The sequence below is a fragment of the Garra rufa genome, chromosome 1 (assembly GCF_049309525.1).
Source record: "Garra rufa chromosome 1, GarRuf1.0, whole genome shotgun sequence".
In the NCBI taxonomy this organism is placed as follows: Eukaryota; Metazoa; Chordata; class Actinopteri; order Cypriniformes; family Cyprinidae; genus Garra; species Garra rufa.
The window spans coordinates 39,517,144-39,537,429 of NC_133361.1; the positions used below are offsets into that span (position 1 = coordinate 39,517,144).

The 20,286-nt window shown below is 37.0% G+C and overlaps 1 protein-coding gene across 1 annotated transcript in view; it reads right to left on the minus strand.

Moving 5' to 3' along the window:
* The window catches only part of trpm4a (transient receptor potential cation channel, subfamily M, member 4a), a 34,767-nt gene that overhangs the window by 8,558 nt on the left and 5,923 nt on the right, over window positions 1-20,286 (minus strand). The window contains exons 2-23 of the mRNA XM_073840236.1: window positions 18,689-18,750; window positions 17,887-18,052; window positions 14,401-14,581; window positions 12,560-12,729; window positions 11,320-11,497; window positions 9,824-9,888; window positions 9,294-9,542; window positions 9,100-9,202; window positions 8,895-9,013; window positions 8,501-8,806; window positions 7,565-7,666; window positions 7,317-7,445; window positions 4,406-4,535; window positions 3,799-3,944; window positions 3,600-3,712; window positions 3,435-3,530; window positions 3,297-3,343; window positions 2,983-3,212; window positions 2,788-2,903; window positions 2,577-2,709; window positions 2,323-2,497; window positions 1,390-1,555 (exon numbers count right to left, since the gene is read on the minus strand). Coding sequence (XP_073696337.1) covers window positions 1,390-1,555; window positions 2,323-2,497; window positions 2,577-2,709; window positions 2,788-2,903; window positions 2,983-3,212; window positions 3,297-3,343; window positions 3,435-3,530; window positions 3,600-3,712; window positions 3,799-3,944; window positions 4,406-4,535; window positions 7,317-7,445; window positions 7,565-7,666; window positions 8,501-8,806; window positions 8,895-9,013; window positions 9,100-9,202; window positions 9,294-9,542; window positions 9,824-9,888; window positions 11,320-11,497; window positions 12,560-12,729; window positions 14,401-14,581; window positions 17,887-18,052; window positions 18,689-18,750 — 3,182 coding nt within the window. The remainder of the gene's footprint in view (window positions 1-1,389; window positions 1,556-2,322; window positions 2,498-2,576; window positions 2,710-2,787; window positions 2,904-2,982; window positions 3,213-3,296; window positions 3,344-3,434; window positions 3,531-3,599; window positions 3,713-3,798; window positions 3,945-4,405; window positions 4,536-7,316; window positions 7,446-7,564; window positions 7,667-8,500; window positions 8,807-8,894; window positions 9,014-9,099; window positions 9,203-9,293; window positions 9,543-9,823; window positions 9,889-11,319; window positions 11,498-12,559; window positions 12,730-14,400; window positions 14,582-17,886; window positions 18,053-18,688; window positions 18,751-20,286) is intronic.

Consider the following 20,286-nt stretch of genomic DNA (forward strand, 5'->3'; position numbering starts at 1 on the left):
TCAGGACCTCTGCAATTCGACTGGGCATGCTCTCAATCAACTTCTGGGCCAAATCCTGACTGATAGCAAACCCATTCTTTCATAATCACTTCTTGGAGTTTGTCAGAATTAGTGGGTTTTTGTTTGTCCACCGCCTCTTGAGGATTGACCACAAGTTCTCAATGGGATTAAGATCTGGGAAGTTTCCAGGCCATGGACCCAAAATGTCAACGTTTTGGTTCCCGAGCCACTTAGTTATCACTTTTGCCTTATGGCACGGTGCTCCATCGTGCTGGAAAATGCATTGTTCTTCACCAAACTGTTGTTGGATTGTTGGAAGAAGTTGCTGTTGGAGGGTGTTTTGGTACCATTCTTTATTCATGGCTGTGTTTTTGGGCAAAATTGTGAGTGAGCCCACTCCCTTGGATGAGAAGCAACCCCACACATGAATGGTCTCAGGATGCTTTACTGTTGGCATGACACAGGACTGATGGTAGCGCTCACCTTTTCTTCTCCGGACAAGCCTTTTTCCAGATGCCCCAAACAATCGGAAAGAGGCTTCATCGGAGAATATGACTTTGCCCCAGTCCTCAGCAGTCCATTTGCCATACTTTTTGCAGAAGATCAATCTGTCCCTGAAGTGGCTTCTTTGCTGACCTTCTTGACACCAGGCCATCTTCCAAAAGTCTTGGCCTCACTGTGCGTGCAGATGCGCTCACACCTGCCTGCTGCCATTCCTGAGCAAGCTCCGATCCCGCAGCTGAATCCTCTTTAGGAGACGATCCTGGCGCTTGCTGGACTTTCTTGGATGCCCAGAAGCCTTCTTAACAAGAATTTAACCTCTTTCCTTGAAGTTCTTGATGATCCTATAAATTGTTGATTTAGGTGCAATCTTAGTAGCCACAATATTCTTGCCTGTGAAGCCATTTTTATGCAACGCAATGATGGCTGCACGCGTTTCTTTGCAGGTCACCATGGTTAAAAATGGAAGAACAATGATTTGAAGCATCACCCTCCTTTTAACATGTCAAGTGTGCCATTCTAACCCAATCAGCCTGACATAATGATCTCCAGCCTTGTGCTCGTCAACATTCTCACCTGAGTTAACAAGACGATTACTGAAATGATGACAGCAGGTCCTTTAATGACAGCAGTGAAATGCAGAGGAAAGTTTTTTTCGGGATCAAGTTAATATTCATGGCAAAGAAGGACTATGCAATTCATCTGATCACTCTTCATAACATTCTGGAGTATATGCAAATTGCTATTATAAAAACTTAAGCAGCAACTTTTCCAATTTCCAATATTTATGTAATTCTCAAAACTTTTGGCCACGACTGTACAATCATTGTTTTAAATACAAACAGAAAGACATGATGTTAGATCAGTGTTGATGATGTAGTGTTTTACCTGAACATTGCAATGAGCAAGTTGACCAACAGAATATTGGTGACCAACAAGTAGATTGACAGCAAAATAAGAACCAGCCAGTTAGCATCAGACTGTGGGCATGGCTCCGCCCCCTGATGGATTAGCGTGACGTTGTCTGTACACTCGCTCTCCTGTCGCTTGTCAGCTAGAGCCAAAGAACAAAAGTGATTTCAACACCATCAATAAAATTAGCTGATAGTACAGAAGTTTGGAATCAGTAAAAGTTTGTAAGAAATCAGTAAGAAATTGCTACTCTTATTCAGCAAAGGATGTGTTTGGATGTGGTTCCAAACCCGTAAGATCTTCATTCATCTTCAGAACACCAAGTAAGATATTTCTGATGAGCTTTCTGACCCTGCATAGACAGCATTGGTACTTACCACATTCAAGGCCCAAAAAGGTAGTAAGGACATCGTTAAAATAGTCCATGTAACATCAGTGGTTCAACCGTAATGTTATGAAGCTACAAGAACACCTTTTGTGCACAAAGAAAAAACAATTTCTTCTCTTCCCTGTGAGTCTTCGACACGCATTCAGGAGAGTACCACAGTGTATGCATAGTACTGTTGTGCAGGGTCAGAAAGCTTTCAGATTTCATCAAAAATATCTTAACTTGTGTTCCAAAGATGAACGAAGGTCTTACGGGTTTAGAACGACATGAGGGTGAGTGATTATTCACAGAATTTTTATTTTTGGATGAACTATCCCTTTAAAATAATCACAAGTAACAGACTTTTTACATTATTACAAAAAAAATATATATTTCAAATAGACAGACCCTAAAGTTTTGAAAGGAAGTGTATATTGTGATGGAACTGTATAGCAAAAATAACACACACACACACACACACACACACACACACACACACAAACAAACAAACAGACAACTGATACACAAAGATATACACATACCATCAATTTCATCCAGTGGTATCTGCCCATATATGTGCATGTATGGCCTGTAGAACACACGCCGGATTATCCAACCGGGACGAGAGTCATATGAGTACAGCAGTGCCTGATTGGCTACTCCATATGCCATTAGCCACACCCCCAGGAAGAACAGGAAGAAAAACACATCTTTCACCTGTGGAGGACATGATCATTCTTTAACAGGTTTAAACACAGTTTTCATGGCACCTTTGAAATGAAAAACTCCTCCTCACCATTTTGCCAACTATGATTATTTTGGGACCAAGCTGTTTGTGAACTGCAAATATATGAATGAGTCTGAGCGTGAAGACCACATAGTCGACACACATTACCGCACGACCGAAATTATACGTCCACGGAAACATCCTGTAACAAAAACGCACATGCACTAACCAGTACGCTCACATGCACAATCATATACAGGATAGATTTCACTAAATTAACCTGCAGACAAGCCCAAGGATGAAGAGCGTGAGGGCCGTGATGTCACACTTGTTCCAGATGTCTTGGATGTACAACTTCATCCTCTGAACTACAGTGGTAGATCCTACAAAAAAAGTCTGAGAGGAGAGAGATCATGATTTAGTGATGGAACAAGTGCATGGAAATGTGTGCAAACACAATGGAGATTGTTCATACCTGTCGAATTTCCTCACAGACTAGAGTAAAAACCCAGAAATATAACACAAGCTCTGAAGAGGCGGGCCCGTTGGGAGGTGGAGGCTTGAAATCAACCAATAGGACGTAAGCAAAGAGGAAAAGGAAGAGGAAGTACATCAACACATTGCCTAGAAACGAAGTCACCGGTGCAAACCAGAACTGCCGCCATCGGTGCAATAAAAAAGGCAGTTTTCGAGTAGTCTTTGATGCTGTAATGTAAAAAATAACGATGTAAACTCACTACAGCAAAGTCAAAGTTTAACATGGTTTGTGATCATTGCAATTAAACGTACCTTCTGGTTTTCCTCTTAGAGAGCGACATTCCTCCAAGTCGTCCTCCCTGTGAAGGACATGTATGACACTTTATCATTTGAAACATTTTATCTGTAATTTTGTCAAAGTGTTTACGGTGCTGAGAAACCATGAATTACGTGTTTATGGCTTCAGCTATTGACTCGGCTCCGTCGGCGCTGTCTAATTCTTTACCCTGATGAAATTCCTCAGGCTCTTCATCCGTCTCCTGCCCCCTAAGAGATCGAACGGCATTAAAACTTTGACAACTGTACCAGAAAGAAAACTAACCTTGGGGTACTGACTTGAAACTGAGGAGCTTGGTGTAGATCAAGGGAGGCAGGAAAAATGCGACGACCAGTTTCCACACTTCTGTATTGCTGTCCATGTCTCCCCACCAAATCTCTGACAGTAAAGTCTAGCAATGGACAGGATGAAGAAGCATGACACCAGTGTAACTAAGAAATATTGACACTCCAACAGGTAAACATGACCACTGCTAACCTGCACTCCATCATGGCTGAAGAAGAGGCGGGCGTCAGCCGTTGTGGCCATCTGCAGACAGGTGGCACCGCCCCATACAGGTGACTGTCTGATGAGAAGCTTGAAAGAGCGGCTCTCGTTGCTCTGGTAACACTCACTGAACACATCTATTATGAAAGTGATAAGAAAATATAGAAATAATGAAAGATTTCTTAATGCTTAAGACTTAATGCTGCATTTAATTTATGCATCCTTGCTGAATAAAAGTATTAATTTCTTGTAAAAATAAAATCTTACTGACCTAAACTTTATAAATAAACAGCCATTTGAGATCACAATTTAAATCTGAGATCTAAGAACCTTGAAATAAACTAAATATTGATTTATTTGGAACGACATGAGGATGAGTAATTAATGACAGAATTTTCCTTTTTGGGTGAGCTATCCCTTTTTGCATATTAAAAAAAACTATAAAAACACCACACTGTGCAATGCAAATTTTTTAATTATTGTTCTTAATCTATGAAATAAGTGTAAGATACAAGCATTTTCATTAGCTGTTTCATACTTTTGGACCCCATTGAAAAACATTCCCATCTGCTGTCTCTTAAACTTGATTCACACCTACCATGTGCCAGATTCTCAAAGGTTTGAGCAAGTTCTTTCATGGACAGCTTGGTCTCAGTCTCCGTCTCCAACTTGGAGAGCTCTCGCAGTATCTTACAACCAGCAAGAGCACTTAGCACCGACTCCCCCGCCTAGCATTCAAAGAGAAAGAGGAAAAAGAGCAAAACAAAGCAAAATTATTCCAGTTTTTACTTACTGACCATGGGAATTATCATGATCAATATCTCCAGTCATAATAATAACACAATCTGTGGTATTCTGCATGCAACCCTCCTGTTATTGGACACTTCAACTTGCTGAATAAATTAACATGTTTCTACAGAGGCATCAATAACTGAATACTTAGTGAATAATTAGTTCACTTCCAGAATAAACTGGAAGATCATTTTCTGATAATTTACTCACCCTCATGTCATCCAAGATGTTCATGTCTTTCTATCTTTAGTGGCAAAGAAATTTAGGTTTTTGAGGAAAACATTTCAGGATTTTTCTCCATATAACGGACTTCAGTGGGAATCAGCGGGTTGAAGGTCCAAATTGCTGTTTTAGTGCAGCTTTAAAGGGCTCTAAACGATCCTAGCTCAGGAATAAGGGTCTTGTCTAGTGAAACGATTGGTCATTTTCATAAAATGAAAAAAGTGTGTATACTTTTCAACCACAAATGCTCGTCTTTTTAACCACACATGCTCGTGCATTCATCAGCCCAACCTTGTGCCTTACGTAATGATGTTGAAAAGGTTTTGTTAGGTTATGTTACAAAGTGAACATGCAAAGAAAGTCAAACACTCTTTACAAAAAGTTTTTCACCCTTATCTACCTTTTTGAACCAAAGTATACAGATGAAGATCTAACTGCACGTGATTATGTAAGGTGTGAAGACACGCATACGAATCAAGTGTGCTAGTGTGCTAGTGCAAGACAGCATTTGTGGTTAAAAAGTATATAAATACTTTTTTTTTTTTTTTTTTACGAAAATGACATTTTGTTTCGCTAGATAAGACCCTTATTCCTCAGTTGAGATTATGTAGAGCCCTTTAAAGCTGCAAATTGGACCTTTAAACTGTTGGCCACCTTTAAAGTTCACTGTATAGAGAAAAATCCTGGAATGTTTTCCTCAAAAAACTTAATTTCTTTCTGGACATCCAAAGACATGGACATCCTGGATGACATAGGGGTGAGTAAATTATCGAGACGGGGTAGCTGTCAAAGGGTAGGGGGCGTGCCAAAAGGTATGGGGCGTGTCAAAAGGTAGGGGGTGTGCCAAAAGGTAGGAGTGTGCCAAAAGGTAGGGGGCGTGTCAAAAGGTAGGGGGTGTGCCAAAAGGTAGGGGGCGTGCCAAAAGGTAGGGGGCGTGTCAAAAGGTAGGGGGCGTGCCAAAAGGTAGGGGGCGTGTCAAAAGGTAGGGGGGGGGTGCCAAAAGGTAGGAGTGTGCCAAAAGGTAGGGGGCGTGTCAAAGGGTAGGGGGCGTGCCAAAAGGTAGGGGGCGTGTCAAAGGGTAGGGGGCGTGCCAAAAGGTATGGGGCGTGTCAAAAGGTAGGGGGTGTGCCAAAAGGTAGGAGTGTGCCAAAAGGTAGGGGGCGTGTCAAAGGGTAGGGGGCGTGCCAAAAGGTAGGGGGCGTGTCAAAAGGTAGGGGGTGTGCCAAAAGGTAGGAGTGTGCCAAAAGGTAGGGGGCGTGTCAAAGGGTAGGGGGCGTGCCAAAAGGTAGGAGTGTGCCAAAAGGTAGGGGGCGTGTCAACAGGTAGGGGGTGTGCCAAAAGGTAGGGGCGTGCCAAAAGGTAGGGGGCGTGTCAAAAGGTAGGGGGCGTGCCAAAAGGTAGGGGGCGTGCCAAAAGGTAGGGAGCAGAGTTGTTTTTTTTTACTTGTGTAGGTATTGTTAACTGTAAATCTGTCAGTCCAGAAGTGAGGAGATTGGACTTTCACCAGGTGCACTTACTGTGGATACATCTACAAAAACACCTTTGGATACAGTGGCAGTGGAAAGAAGGGGGTCTCCACAACCTTCTATTCAATGGACTGCTACTACAAAATGAATAAATGTTTTTGTTTACTTGAATTTAAAACAAAACTAAATATTTTTTTGTGAATAAAGCTGTGTCTGTTTGCTAAATGAATTGTCATTTAGCAGAAAGTTACTAAACACTTGACTCATTTTTCAATTCTGTGGTGTTTTATTAACTAGTTTTCTGAATCGAGCAAAACATTGTTTTCAGGGTAATGTATTACAATAGGTTTTGTTTGTTAAAATGAATGTATTAACTAACATTAACATGAACAATACACTTGTTACAGCATTTTTTAAGCTTTGTTAGTATTAGTTAATAAAAATACAGCTGTTCATTGTTATATGTTCACTTCACAGTGCTTTAATGTTAACAAACACAGCTTTTAATTTACTTTAACCCAAGAACAGCTAGTGTGACTGTTAAGAGGCTTTTGCATCCTAAATATAGTTGTAATTTGTTTTTGATTAATGTACAAATAAAACAGGCTTTAAATTAACCAAAATAGAAATTTCAGAATATACAATTGCAAGTACATACGGCCGTTTTCGCAAAACCTTTTGGCACGCCCCTGCTTTTCGGCGAGACCAATGAGAAACCTTTTGCCACACCCTCACCTTTCGGCACGCCCATTGCTCCAGGCTGCAGTTATCCCTACTTGAAATTATCAGGAAATTTTTATTCTAGAAGTGAATTTGTCATTTAATCTTTAAGTGTGCTACTGAATCCACACCACAAGGCGTCAGTATAGAGTCCAAGATCGCTGTCATTTGCAACTTTAATCTACTCATTTACAAATATCTGGCTAAACATCATTGATCATTATGATGGCAAGTAATTAAAGAAATACTAAAGAATTTGCAAGGAACGTGATATGGATTTCAACTACGACTTTAAAAAAAAAAAGATACCATTTCCCAGAAGTAGATCGACATTTCTCTGCGATTCTGAAGAACGGCCCAAATGAACAGAGCTATCCAAGGAGACATACAGCGCTGTTTCCGGTACACACTCTCCGTTAGCAGCAACTTATTCACATGCTAAAAGGCCGAGACAGAAACTATGATTACAACATTGTTATAAATAATGTGTTAACATAAGTACTGTAAGTCAAATCATTTCACCAATCCCAATACCTCTGAAAAAACCTGGCTGGTACCTTCATTGCTTTCCTTGAGGCCCATCCGTGTTCTACACCAAGAGGAGTGTAGTAGAATGGCTGACAGACATCTTCCATGATTTCTGATAACACCCGCGAAACCTGGGAGATGGAAAAATCTTAATGCACATGTCGGATGCAAAAGTCTGAGCTTAATATAAAATATTAGATTCAAGCTTGGATATAAACAGAAACATAAATACAGAAAATAAATGAATAAGAATAAGTTCTTGTAAAATTTTAATTCATCAAATAATAATAATATGTTTCTTAAGGAACCAAATGGAAAATTCAGCTTTGCCATCACAGGAATAAATTAAAATAACTTTTAACATTTTAAAATGACTTACAATATAAATTCTTCTAAACTGTATATTATTACTGATCAAACAAATGCAGCTATAGTGAGCATAAGAGAACTTTCAAAAACTGTTAACATATTATATCCAAAAATTCTTCGTACAGTGGACTACCGGTAAAAATGATAAAAATCTGTGACCAAAAATTATTCAGACACTTTGACCTGACCATGTTTTCCTTAAGCGTTTTTTCTTTAATTGCTATTGCAATATTTTTTTACACCACATACTGAACAAAATGAAGCATTGCTTGGCAATTGATCAACAAAGTATTGATAGTTGTGTAAATATTGTCGTACTAACAGTGAAGTTTTGGTTAACTGTAATCCATTACCTTTCTATCAAAGCTATCTGACATTATCAAGCTGAATTTGTTCATACACAGTCTAACTCTGAGTTCTTGTCAGATTGTATTACAATTTTCTAAACTATAGCACATAAACTGTGATAATGTGAGAAATGTTGAAGGTGTCTGAATAAATTTTGATTTGACTGTATACAGTATATTTAGTTTATATAGTTTTTTTCATATTTTATATTATAATTCTTCATTTTTTTTAAAAGGCTGTCCTTTTACCTCATATAGAGTGAGGTCCCGAGCACCAGATGGGTTGGTGATGCTCGTGCCATGACTCCTGGAGGAGGAATTCTCATCAGGTACATTTAAGTGGGACTGAGAGCCAACTAAGCCCATTCGCTCATGCAGCCTTTTCTTGAGGAATAAGGAAACCAGATCGCTGTCTGACACTGAGTTGTAAAGACTCTCTAAACGATGGTATGTCAGATAGTCCAGAATGTTTAAGCCACTTTCCACGAACAGACGCACAAAATGGGGCTTGTTATTCACCAGCGCATCAGTCATTGAGTCCTCCAGATCCTCGTACTACGAGAACGATTAAATCAATATGTTAAAACACAGTTTTACATTTTTGTGCTGGATTTGGTTTCATTGGTTTTGCTGTTAACCCTACCCTCCAGTGGATTTCACCATTAAAGAGTTCACTCTTGGCGATATCCACTTTGTCCCAGGCCACTGCCAGTCTCAGCTCTTCAGTGTACTCGCTAGGATCACTAGCATCCCGTTTAGCAGCTGAACACACACACATACACACATAAACCCTCATGTACATACTATAAACACGTGTTGAATTCTTACAGCAGGTGATTTAATCTCACCTCTTACTAGAGCTTTAAGGATGATTCTGTCAAAGTCATCTCGCCCTTCCTGGTCTCCATGTAACACGGTGATCAGATCTCTGTTTTCATAGATACTAAGCGCCTGTGTGAAAAAAAGAGAAAAGTAACTAGTGATAAGAGAAATACCTTCATCCTGCAGGTACTCTTTATTCAGTCTCTAGCTGTAGGCTCACCTGATCCACAAGCTTCTCCAGTTCAGTCTCAGAAGGCAAATATTTCTTAATTTTCTCTCTCACTCGGTCCCTGAGCTCAACACTGGCACTTTTCCTGTTTTCCTCAGCATCGGTTTGCAAAGTGGGACTCACTGGTGGACTCAGAGGTACGTTGAGATCCTTCATTATGGATGCTATCAGGTCTGCCGCCGGACCCGACCCTGCCAGCACCAGCCATGGAGTGGTCTTTTTCAGAGATAAATCCACTCTCTGGAGTGAGAAAGAGATCGTTCATTTCAAATATGCTTAGAAAGTGATTTAATGCCATTTTAAGCATTCCTAGACACTTTATGCAGTTATGACTGTAATTGCAAAATGTGTATCATCAATTATTAGTTTAACTGGTAGGCCTCATTACAAAAACAGTGCTGGACAGGTTGTGTTACAAGGTAAAAACATGGACAAAACCATAAACAAAACAACAAAAAGTAACCTTTTAACTTGCATTGTTTTATTAATATTAAAATAATTAAATAATCTTGTGTAATGACCTCAAGCATTGCAGCATCTCCTGCGATCAGCACACACAAAACAGGAATTTCAATGCTTCCACTACCTGGTAAGGACAGGAGGGAGACAGATTTGTTAATACAATAGAAATACAGCATTATTCATAATAAATTGAGTAAAAACAGAACCAAAAGGCAATGTTGAGGAAAGTTACTTCTAAAAGTAATGCATTAGAATATTGCATTACTCCCTAAAATTACGTTTGTTACTTTTAAAATTTGGGCAGGGCTTGCTTGTTTGTTTTTAATATAAAAAAAAAATAAATATATATATATATATATTTTTTGGCAAATATAAAAGCCCTTTCACACCAAAAATGAAATGAATAAGCCTCTAGTAATTTTTGCTTATTAGTATGGTTGAATTGGATCATCAAAGATCGTCAGCAGCAAAGACATTGGTTAATAAAATGGGATTAAATACATAAAGGATATTTGTGTTATTTAACATATTTAATTATTGCATTTTTTATGTTTTTGCAAATGAGATGAATGAATGCATTAATGTAACATGGGGACACGAGAGCTGTCAGTCAATCGATGGGAAAACTTGCAAAAGTATCTCAGATATTTTCTTGTAAATAAAAAAGTAATGTTAATCCAAAGTACAGCAAAAATCAGCAAAATTCTGAAATATTTTTATTCTGATTTGCTCCTTAAAAACATTTATTATTATTGTTATTATTATTATGTTGAAAACAGCCAAGTAGAAATTTTTTTCAGGTTTCTTTGATGAGCAGAAAGTTCAGAAGAACAGCATTTATCTGAAAGAGAATCTTTTGTAACATTAAAAAAAAATTACTGACTCCAAGCTTTTGAATGGTATAGTGTATAATGTTACAAAAGCTTTTTATTTCAGATAAATGCTGATCTTTGGGTCTTTCTATTCATCAGAATCCTGAAAAAATGTTTCTTGAGCAGCAAATCAGCATATTAGTATGATTTCTGAAGGATTTCTGAAGACTGGAGTAATGATGCTGAAAATATAGCTTTGCTCACAGGAATAAATTACATTTTAAAATATATTCAAATAGAAAAAAGTTTTTAAACAGTTTTAGTAAAAATTGTTTTGCTGTACTTTAGAACAAATAAATGCAGGACTGGTAAGCAGAAGAGACTTCTTTAAAAAAAAAAAACATTACAATTCTTACTGTTCAAAAACTTTTGACTGGTGGTGTACATTTGTGTCTTTGTGACAAAAACAGCTACCAGGTGTAGGGACAATAAAGATACTGAGTGCTGAGGCCAACTGCTGTTTTTCATAAAGCAGCACACTCTTGTTCCCTCTTCCTTCCTTCACTTGGTGTTTACTTCTCTGTTATCTACTTTATTTACTAAAAGGAAGTGCATAGTTCCTCAGGGATTTGCTTGTGCTTCCCGTCACAGTCCCTGATGAAGGTGCTAGATAACGAATTGGAAATTTGCTGTTGTGCTTTGTGCTCCAGAATATTTTATTAAACCTGTCTTCTTTCTCTCACCCCAGATGCCAGTGCGCTGATGGGAGATGAAGTCCTCCAGGTTGGCTCTGAACTTTGTTTCGCCACCTCTGTGTCCAACACTTCCATCATCCACCAAGAGGAAGGCCTGGTGGTTGTTGTCCAGGCAGGTGCGTTCACGGGGCATGTTCTGCACATAGTACCGTGCTGGGAAACTTCCCTTGTAAAGAGTAACCAACAGTACGTTTTTACAGAGCAGCCTAAGCAAAGTCCTACAGCAGTTCAAAACACTATTCAGGTCTTTATGACTCTGTTGTACACTCTGTAAAAAAGTATTTGGACATTGAACTACACTTAAAATGCTTAAATTTCATTTGATATTTCACAATATATCAAACCAAGTGGCCGCTTGATCAAAAATACAGAAAGAGGTAGGACATATTATTGCAATTTAAAATAACAGTTTTCTATTTTAATATACTTTAAAATATAATTTATTCCTGTGATGCAAAGCTGAATTTTCATCAGCCATTATTCCAGACTTTAGTGTCACACGATCCTTCAGAAATCATTTTAATATACTGATTTATTATCAATGTTGGAAACAGTTGTGATGCTTAATATTTTTTGGAACCTGTGATACATTTTTCAGGATTTTTGATGAATACAAAGTTTAAGAGCACAGCATTTAATCTAAATAGAAATCTTTTCTAACAATATAAGTCTTTACTATCACTTTTTATCAACTTATCACATCCTTGCTGAATAAAAGTATTAATTTCTTTTAAGGAAAAAAAGAAAGAAAGGAAGAAAGAAAGAAAAATGTATTGACCCTAAACTTTGAATGATAGTGTATATTAGAAAATATATTTTATATAAATGCTGTTAATTTTAATGTTTTATTCATCAAAGAATCATGAAAAAAGTATCACAGGTTTCAAAGAAATATATAAAAGCAGACTGTTTCCAACATTGATAATAAATCAGCATATTAAAGTCTGACACTGAAGACTGGAGTAATGATGCTTAAAATTCAGCTTTGCATCATAGGAATAAATTAAAATTTAAAGTATATTAAAACACTATTTTAAATTGCAATAATTTTTCACAATGTAACATTTTTTTCTGTATTTTTAAACAAATAAATGCAGCCTTAATAAGCAGAAAAGACCTTTAAAAACATTAAAAATCTTACTGATCCTAAACTTTTAAACTTTTTTGGACATTCATACATTTTAAGTGTGTTTTTTGTGTGAATCAGAATAAACTCATAGGGTAGTACCTGTGGGTTTATGAGTTGGTGACGTTGGTAAATCATGCCCCAGGGCGCAACACCAACAGCTATAACTTTGGCCTGGGAAAGAGATGAAGCTGTTGCACAATGATCCCTTACTGCCTCACCTACACAACGGCCAACACCCTCCCTCAGACCTGATGTCATGATCCAAGCCCCTGAAAAAAAAAAAAAAAAAAAAAAAAAACAAGGACAAGCTACTATTACCTGAATTACTCAGCAGCTTAAATCAATTGCACAGAAATACATAAAAGTCACAAACTCCATAATTGATAAACACTGAAAAGGTATCTATCACAATGCAACACTTCTGGATTCAAGACATTTGTATTTCTACTATATATATATATAATAAACCTTATCAACACACTAAAAGAACAAAGACAGTTGAAATGCCACTGTTGTGTAATACTAGTTTAACCTGTCTATCACTGACCCTGAGACTAGACACTAATTACTGGCTGCTTGGAAATAGTTATTAACACTTCCACAACACATTTCAGTAAAGCTACCTGTCCTGCCTGATCCACACTACCAGTCAAAAGTTTTTGAACAGTAAGATTTGTAATGTTTTTTTAGAGAAGTCTTGTCCGTTCACCAAGCCTGCCTTTATTTGACCCAAAGTGCAGCAAAAACATTAAAAAATTAGAAATATTTTTACTATTTAACATAACTGTTTTCTATTTGAATACACAAAATGTAATTTATTCCTGTGATTTTAAATCTGAATTTTTAGCAAGATTACTCCAGTCTTCAGTGCCACATGATCCTTCAGATATTATTCTAATTATTTATAAATGCTGTTCTTTTGAACATTCTATTTATCAAAAAACTGAAATAATTCTAATTCTCAGCTGTTTTTAACATAATAATAAATGTTTTTTGAGCAGCAAATCAGAATATTAGAATGATTTCTGAATGATCATGTGACTGGGGTAATGATGCTAAAAATTCAGCTTTGAAATCACAGGAATTAATGACACTTTATAATATATTCAAATAGAAAACAGTTATTTAAAATAGTAAAAATATTTCAAAATGTTACTGTTTATGCTGTACTTTGGATCAAATAAATGCAGGCTTGGTGAGCAGAAGAGACTTCTTTAAAAAACATAAAAAATCTTACTGTTCAAAAACGTTTGACTGGTAGTGTGTAATAAAATGATATGGCCACTGTAATTTCATTAGAGCTTCATTTTTGTTTCATAATTTTAAAAATATCTTGAGACTTATCGGGCAGATGTTTTTCATATACACACAGTATAGTCAAGCTTATGGAATTCCTCAGTGAACAAATCTGGCACTTCATACCCTGCTTAAAGTCTTCACTGTATATAAAAAGTCACCTGTGGTCTTCTATTATTTCAGTAAATTTTATAATGTTCTTAGAAGCGTTTCACAGTCTGACATTCACTGGAAGTTTGATAGTCTGAGTGTTTTGCGTGAGTATGTAAAAACATGCGTGGACATGCTAATAAATGTCAGAAAAAAGATTAAAAGTTCATAACATTTATTCTGCCATGCATTAAATGTTTTTTCATTTATTTTTTATTCATGATTATTTTATTTCAGTTATTATGTCAGCTGTTTCAATTTTGTTTGCTTTTTTATATTTCCCAGTTTTACTTTTATTTCAGTTAAAGAAAATGTAAAAAGTGTAAAAATAAATAAATCGCAGTCTTTATCTTAGTTTTTATAACCAGGTCGAAGGGTGGAGGGTGAAGGGTGAAGGTGGGGCTAACAGTCCACATGTGATTCGTTAGATAAGTGAGTATAAAGGTTTCAAGCGCTCATAACTGAGCTAAAGACAGATGAGCAGGAGAGGTTACCTGTGCTCTGTGCGGCTCGGACAAGACCCTGTCTGATCACTTCTCGCACCCATGTCTTCACCTTCTCTTTCCTCTCTCCCCCCACCACAGACACCACCAGATTGGGTATCGGCAGGCCCCATTGTGACGTCATCAGCGAATACACATTGTCTGGAGGTGTATCATGTGCCAGACGCAGAAACTTAGGGGACACAAGATGAACGACAAATTAATGCACAGCAGAAAAACGGTTCTGAATGTTTGCATGCAAGATATTACTCACAGAACACAGGCATTCAGACAGACGTGTTTCTAACATGCAGAAACATGCTGGATATTTATGCTGTCACTCAAAGCCTGCTGAATGTAGGAAGGGATTTGTGCGAGAAGAGAAAGACTGAACAATGGCTCTGCCTCAGGCAACACATGCTCTCAAAAAAAAAGTCTCAGAATACAGAAAGGTTTTCTTTTGTTACTGTCTAATTTTAATTGGCTTTAATGTGGTTATGAGAAGTGTGTATGACTCTAGGCTCTGTGAGGTTGGTTAAAGGGAAGTTTATTATAACATGTCTTTATTGTACTTCTCTAATGGTTTAGCAGCCTGGCATACCTTTAAATGGAAAGCAAATAGACCTTAGTCTGTGTATAGCCATATTGAATTTCTGACAGGAGTGAAAATTAGTAATTTGATATTTTTTTCCATTTTATATTTTTCTAATAACCTTTGGTTAACTGTGGTGCATTTACAGTAATATATAAAAAATTGTTTTATTTATTATGTAATTTTTTTTTAGTGCAGAAGGAAACCTAATGCACTGAGAGCCTTCAGAATTTGAAGATCAGGGTAAATGTAACTTATTTTGTATTCTGGAAAACACCCCTGGCTCTAAATGCATTGTTTTTCCTTCTGAAGCATCAGTGAGCGTTTTAAGTGAGTCTCTCAGTTGTCCTCAAAAGATGGATCTCAAAATCATACAGTCATTGTTGGAAAGGGTTCAAATACACAAAAAAAGGTAAAAAACCAAAGAATTTGTGGGACCTGGAGTATTTTTCTGAAAAACAGCAGGCAGTTTAACTGTTCAGGACAAACAAGGGACTCATGAACAACTATCACTAAATTAATTTTAAAAAAAAACACACAGCTGTGGATCATTCAGGTAACAACACAGCTTTAGAAAACTTTTGAACAGGGTAATTTTTATAAACTATTATTTTCTCTTGCATACTATATGTAATCATCTTTAATGTAAAATATCTTATTCAGGTCAGTAGTACTAAATAAAAAAATCATATGCATTTTGTATGATCCCTCTTATTTTGGTAAAATAATTAACATTTTGCAGATTCTGCAAGGTGTATGTAAACTTTTGACCTCAGTTGTAAATACATATCTGTGTGTCTATCAGTCAAAGCTTTATTTCATACAGGTAAAATTAAACATTTTCTGCCCTGACTAAGGTCTATAACCTAATTTAAATCCAATTTCAACGCAACAAAGCCAGCTTCTGCGTTAGCAGAAGTACATGTATGCGTGTGAAGGCACGTTAAAGACTGACACGGAAGAGTAGAAATTGATGAATAAACTCGTTGTTTTTGTTTTCTTTGCACATAAAAAGTATTCTCATAGCTTCAAAACCTTACGGTTGAACCACTGATGTCACAAGAACTATTTTAACAATGTCCTAACGTGTCAGTTGCATTGCTGTCTATGCAGAGTCAGAAAGTTCTCGGATTTGATAAAAAAATATCTTAATTTGTGTCCCAAAGATAAACAAAGGTCTTACGGGTTTGGAACAACAAAAGGGTGAGTAATTAATGACAGAATTTTCATTTTTGGGTGAACTATCTCTTTAATTTGTTAACAAGAGTTAATGCTTTAGACGGCATGAAAACACTACCAATGAAAAACATTTTAAAGGTCCCATATTGTACACATTTCTGGAGGTTTATTTTAGTTGTTGATGTCCTTAAGAATATATTTTTGCGGTATAAGTGCCAAAATCCATCTCAATACATTTTTACAGCTCTTTTTTTATGAGCTCTGTCAAGAACAGGTCGATTTTGGCCCATCTAATTAATATTCATGAGCCTCTCTTCTGATTGGCCTGTTGTTTTCTGAGTGACGCACAACCAAGCCAACCACAAGTAACTACGGTCATGTATGCTGTAACCTAGCCTGCTGTGGCTTGATGATACTCAACAGGATATTTCAGAATGATCATTAATGTTTTTTCTTTTTCAAACACCGAATGCAGTAAGCTACATAACTGTTGCTTTAGTAAAGCCCCTTTCACAATGCGCGCTGATTCTGGAAAATTACGGGAACGAGCGCTGTGTGAACAAAAGCCAGAACCAAATGCCATTAAGGCAGTGTTGGAGTGATGATGAACGTTACCCTGCGACTCTTCACTACGAAAAAATACGTGCAAAGTGGAATGAAGCGGCGATCGGGCAGAGCCAGCTCCTCACTATCAGCACTGAAGCACAGTTTGTTCAGGTTAGTTTCAGTTTAGTGAAACGTACGCGTCGCATTACATCTCACATCCACATGTCACATGTCTTTACAGGTTGTGTGTAAAGCACGCACAGATTCCGGAAAATCACTTTGTGAATGAACCAACTCAAACAATTTTGGAACAAATCATGGGAAACATTATCCGTGTATTTACCGGAATCGCTGAGTGAAAGAGGCTGAAGTTGACGTGCCTCTGGTCTCTTATATTCACGTTGTTCAGAAGCCTGTGCAATGATGTAGTTTCCTGACATCTATCGACTGAACAGCGTTTTCTCAACTTGTTTTCGTGTTGTTGCTCAACAATAGCATGGACTCAATGTTGTCAGGTTTTACAAAAGAAGTGTGGGATGGTGGTTGGTGCTAGAGGTGGTGACTGAAGGCGGTGACTGAGTAGATCGGACGTCACGTTTTTACGGAAGTCACAGCGGCTCTATGCAGTTTGCTGTGTGCTCTATCTTTAAGCAGGCTCTATGCAGTTTGCTGTGGACTGACTGTTTTGAAACTTATATGGTAGTTACATAGCCCCTAGACCTCAGTTATCATGAAGAAAGCCAGAAAATTTAGATTTTGACAATATGGGACCTTTAATTTTTAGTAGCTGTTAATTTATTAATATACTTTTTTGTCAATTCATGTGGAATAAACCATAAATGCTGTAAAACTGTTCATTGTTAGGATCTCATTTACCGCTGTTAAGTGAATTTTCCTAAGGAAAATCCAATAATGTCAACAGGAATCTGGGTGATTCACCACACAGATGTTGCAATGGATTCAGTTGGTTATGTGAATTCATCGTGATGACTAAGGGAAAACTGCTTGGTTTGAAAACAACTTTTGTGTGAGCTCTGCTTATACTTTTAACAATAGACAATGGTTCTTTTTTTGTCCAGTGAAATTTTTCAATGAACAGAACCTCATTGTAATTACCAATTTATCATATGTGTGTTGTCAGATTGTGATTGTGCAGGTGCAAAAGAAAGCGAGACACCCACTGGAATGTTTCTGCGTCCAGCTCCAGCAAACTCCAGCTGTCCATAGGCATCAGTGGGGTGTTCAGTGGTGTGCTGTTCACTGTCCCACGGGCTGGTCACATGATCATCTGATGTTATAGATAAATGAATGTCCCGTGATCCACCACACTGGCACAAAGCCCCATTACTGTCCCAGAGAGTGAGAGAGAGAGAGAGAAAACTGTCAAACTGTTATCAGTGGGTTCAGAATCTTCAGATTCTTATGATTTAGGCCAGGTGCTTTCAAACTTGTCCTGCAGAGTTTAGCTCTAACTTGCCTCAACACACCTGCCTGGAAGTTTGTAGCATGCTTAGTAAGACCTTGATTCTCTGGTTAACGTGTTTAATTAGGGTTGGACCTAAACTCTGCAGGACACCAGCCCTCCAGCACAAGACACCTCTGATTTAGGAGAACGATTAATTCATCAAAAGAAGACGTTAACTGCTGAAATGAAACTGTAATGTCATGTAAACATCATCCCTTAAACTGAATTAATCAAATTAAAACAGTGCCTGGCTAAATCCTTTTGTGAAACATTACATAACAACAGCTTATAAATGGAAAAGGGACAGGGAAAATGTACTTGATAAATGGTTAGGAGTTCACCTTCATTCAAGAAAAAATGTCATGTTGGCTGACCCACCCTACATTACTACTTAACGGCTCAGATCATATTACCAAAAGATCAATGTCTATTTTAGACACAGTATGAAAGGACTGAATAGATTTCTGCATACGCTAGTAAATCTGAATGCAAGAGAAAATGAAAAACGGCTGTTGTACCTGGATGAGCCCTCCACAAAGGTGGTGCACACTCGCTTTTTAAACATCTTTGGGATCCAGCTCTACAACATAAGACATTACACGGTGAAGCATGAGTCACAGTCATTTTCACATGCAGGTCCGGTTTCTGTGTTTTCACAGCCAGTGACTGTGGAGAACAAACTATATGATTATGCTTGAATGGCAAAAGAACTTCCAAGGTAATGTTGTGGTGTGTGAAATGCAATTCTAAATCACAGAAACTAAAAGATTATTTGTGACTTCTGCCTACTTAAAGCGCTTTCAAAACCAAAGATTGATTAGGTTACAATAAAATGAATCATAATTATAGTTTTCATAATCATTGTACTTAGCCCAAAAGTGTTCTAATTATAATTTTATAATAAAATAAAAACCTTTAGTGCAGGTAAAGACACAGCATATTTGATGACTGTATATAGAAACTGCGTAGTAACTCCATGACACAAAACTAGCACTTTTAACATGCTATCATCCATCTTCATCTTGGTTTATTGCTCTTTTTCCCTTTAATTATCATATGTGACCCTGGACCACAAAACCAGTCATAAGGTTAAATTTGACAAAACTGAGATTTATACATCATATGAAAGCTCAATAAATAAGCTTTCTATTGATGTATGGTTTGTTAGGATAGGACAATATTTGGTCGAGATACATCTATTTGAAATCAGAAATCTGAGGATGCAAAAAAATCAAAATACTGAGAAAATCACCTTTAAAGTTGTCCAAATTAGGTTCTTAACAATGCATATTACTAATCAAAAATTACATTTTGATATGTTTACAGAAGGAATTTTACAAAAAATCTTCATGGAACATGAACTTTACTTAATTTCTTAATGATTTTTGGCATAAAAGAAAAATCTAAAATTTTGACCCATGCAATGTATTTTTGGCTATTGCTACAAATATACCCCAGCGACTTAAGACTGGTTTTGTGGTCCAGGGTCATATATAATATTGTATTTTTATAAATGTAGGACATTTCAGATTCTATTTCATGTATTTAATGACCTTTTAAATTGCTTTATTGTTTTTGCATTTAGAGAATTATAAAATAGCAATATACTGAAATGACTAATACATAAAACACATAGAAAGTGCACACACACTGTGCATTTATAATTATTATGTAAGTTGATTTTCTGGTCACATTAGTTTTTCAAGGACAATTTACCAATTCCAAACCACACCAATCTTAAATATGTACTATTCATTTTGTATTTAATCATTTATAAGTGATATATAATTGTTAACAAGGGCTGAAAGTGAAAAATGAATATTGTCAGGTGTACATAAATATTAAGCAGGTTTTCTTTTAAGGGTAAAATGGGCCAAAAAGAGACTGAAAAGTAAAAAAATATTAAATGCCATGAGAAATATTCAAAACTAATGCAATACAGAAAGTATGACTACTGGACTCTGAGATGCTCATTGGATCAGCAGGGTTAGAAAAATAAAACATGTCAAGACAAAAAGACACAATAACTGTATAACAATTAAGAATTAAGGTGAAAAATTAGGTGTGAAACCACCAGGAACCCTTTAGTCTCCAGTGCTACCATTTTCTGGAACTG